The following is a 2,209-nucleotide window of genomic DNA, read 5'->3' on the forward strand; positions in this document are numbered from 1 at the left end:
CAGTAGAGTGTAAATATAGTAGGCCAATGACTTTTAGTTGATATTAAAGCACCGATTATTCCTTTCATCGAAAGGGCCCCATCTAGTATAGTTATAAGTGTAAGCAAGGCACGTAAATATATGACCAGATATCTTGTGCAACATAATATGTACCTACATAATATAACTACTCTATCTGATAATAAGTCTGTGTAAGCAACGTATGTACCTAATAATAATGATAATAAATAGCATTTGTATACCGCATAAACCCGCTCGACAGCAAGCTCTATGCGCTTTACATTATATTATTACCCCAGCAGACCATAGAACACTCAGAAACATTCTCAGCTCCCCAGGAAGCATACAGTGCAAGCAGCTGATTAAGCGCTCAAACACTAACAAACTGACAAGATCTTTCACTGTCTATAGCTGGGTACCCATTCCCACCAGGGTGAAGTGAGGAAAACTCGTGTAAAGTGCCTTTCCTAAGGACACAACATCGGGTCCCTGGCAGGATTCGTACCCACGACCTTACGGTTGCGAGTCCGAGAGTCCTACAGATATCTTATAGTAAGTCTGTGTGAGCGACGTATGTACCTACATGACCAAAGATCTTCTAGTGTGTCTGTGTGAAGTACTCTCGGCCTATAAATCTAGTTTAGTTTTGAAGAGGTTTTAAGGCACTCGCAACTGCATAAGGTCATGTGAGCGCCAGAAGATTAGAGGTGTTACAAGAGAGTAACAAACAAAAAAGAAGGAGGGGAGATAGAGACGATATATGTTTGATAGGAAAGAAGGAGCAAACCACACCAGAGCACCCACCAACCACCCACGCCTATAAATATCTTATTATACTTATAGTGTGTCGGTAGAAGCGACGTACGTACCTGCAGGACAAGATATCCCCAGAAAAACGAACCAAGAAGTAAACCTTGCAACTCTTTGCTCCATGTGAATTCTCCCGTCTGAGGAGGAGAAAGTGGGTGGGGGTTGGGGAGGGGAGATGAATGGTATAAATTGATTATAAATAAATGTTGTTCTATGGGTTGGGGTTGGGGTGTGGGTCGGTAGGGTAGGGGGATGAAAGGTATGGATGATAAAAGTTAAGTAGTTCTATTGTTTAGGGGGTGGGGGCACAAATTTGGGTTATTGTTTTACTGCTCAAAGACAGTCAAAGCTCAGCAAGGACACTGTTACAAGATTGACAGATGGACTGACAGATGGATAGGCACGCAAATAGACACACAGAATGAAAGACCAGCAGACAAACAGAAAAATGGACTGACACACAGGCACACAGACAGACTGACAGACACACAGACAGACATACAAACAGACACACAGACAGACAGATAGACAGACATACACACAGACAGACAGACATGCATACGTACACTCATGCAGACAGGAAAGAACACAGACAGACAGACAGGCGGACACACTGACAGACACATATACACATATACAGACTTACAAACACACACACACGAACAAACCTACTCACCGTATCTCCCTTCTTAGCCAGTCCCATTGCCTCACAGTAACCCTCATCCCCTGGTTGCAGGAGAGGGGCAAATGTGGTGGTCCAGGGCGTGCTGACCGCCGGTGGTACAAAGCTGCTGTTGGACACATTAACTACTGCACCACTGGCAAGCCCAGAGCCGATGTCATAACCCCAGGTACTGTTGCTGTAGAGGGAGAGAGTGGGTGGCTGGTGGGTGATGTGGTGTGGTTTGTTTCTTCTTTTCAATTAAACAACTATCGTCCTAGTCTATCTTTCTTCTTCCCTATCAAACAAAATATATCGTCCTTTTTTCTCCTCCGTCTTTCCTATCAAACAGCTATTGTCCTTATTCTGCTCCTTCTTTCCCCTCAAACATATATCGTCCGTTTCTCTCCTTCCTCATTCCTATCAAACATCTATCGTTCTCATATCTCCTTCTTTCTTGTCAAACAACTATAATTGTCCTTATCTCCCCTCCTTTCCAGTCAAACATCTATCTTTCTTAACTCTCCTTCTTTCCTATCAAACTTCTTTAGTCATAAACACAGCTCCTTCTTTCCTTTACCATGTGTGCTCACACGTCCAAGAGGTCACCGTGGTTTCCTCCCCTTTCTCCACCCTCTCCCCCATCTCTCTCACCCTCACTCACAGACTGATGACTATCCCCCTCCCCTCCATCCAACCTCTCCTCAGTCTCCCTCCTCCCCGCCCACTCACTTACCC

The 2,209-nt window shown here is 44.5% G+C and overlaps 1 protein-coding gene across 1 annotated transcript in view; it reads right to left on the reverse strand.

The window, feature by feature from the left end:
• LOC101860031 (sialin) overlaps positions 1 to 2,209 on the reverse strand; it is a gene marked incomplete at its 3' end in the record, with an annotated part of 15,030 nt that overhangs the window by 8,774 nt on the left and 4,047 nt on the right. The window contains 2 exon segments of the mRNA XM_013085443.1: positions 866 to 947; positions 1,487 to 1,670. Coding sequence (XP_012940897.1) covers positions 866 to 947; positions 1,487 to 1,670 — 266 coding nt within the window.

The sequence above is a fragment of the Aplysia californica genome, unplaced genomic scaffold, assembly GCF_000002075.1.
Source record: "Aplysia californica isolate F4 #8 unplaced genomic scaffold, AplCal3.0 scaffold00374, whole genome shotgun sequence".
Classification (NCBI taxonomy): Eukaryota; Metazoa; Mollusca; class Gastropoda; order Aplysiida; family Aplysiidae; genus Aplysia; species Aplysia californica.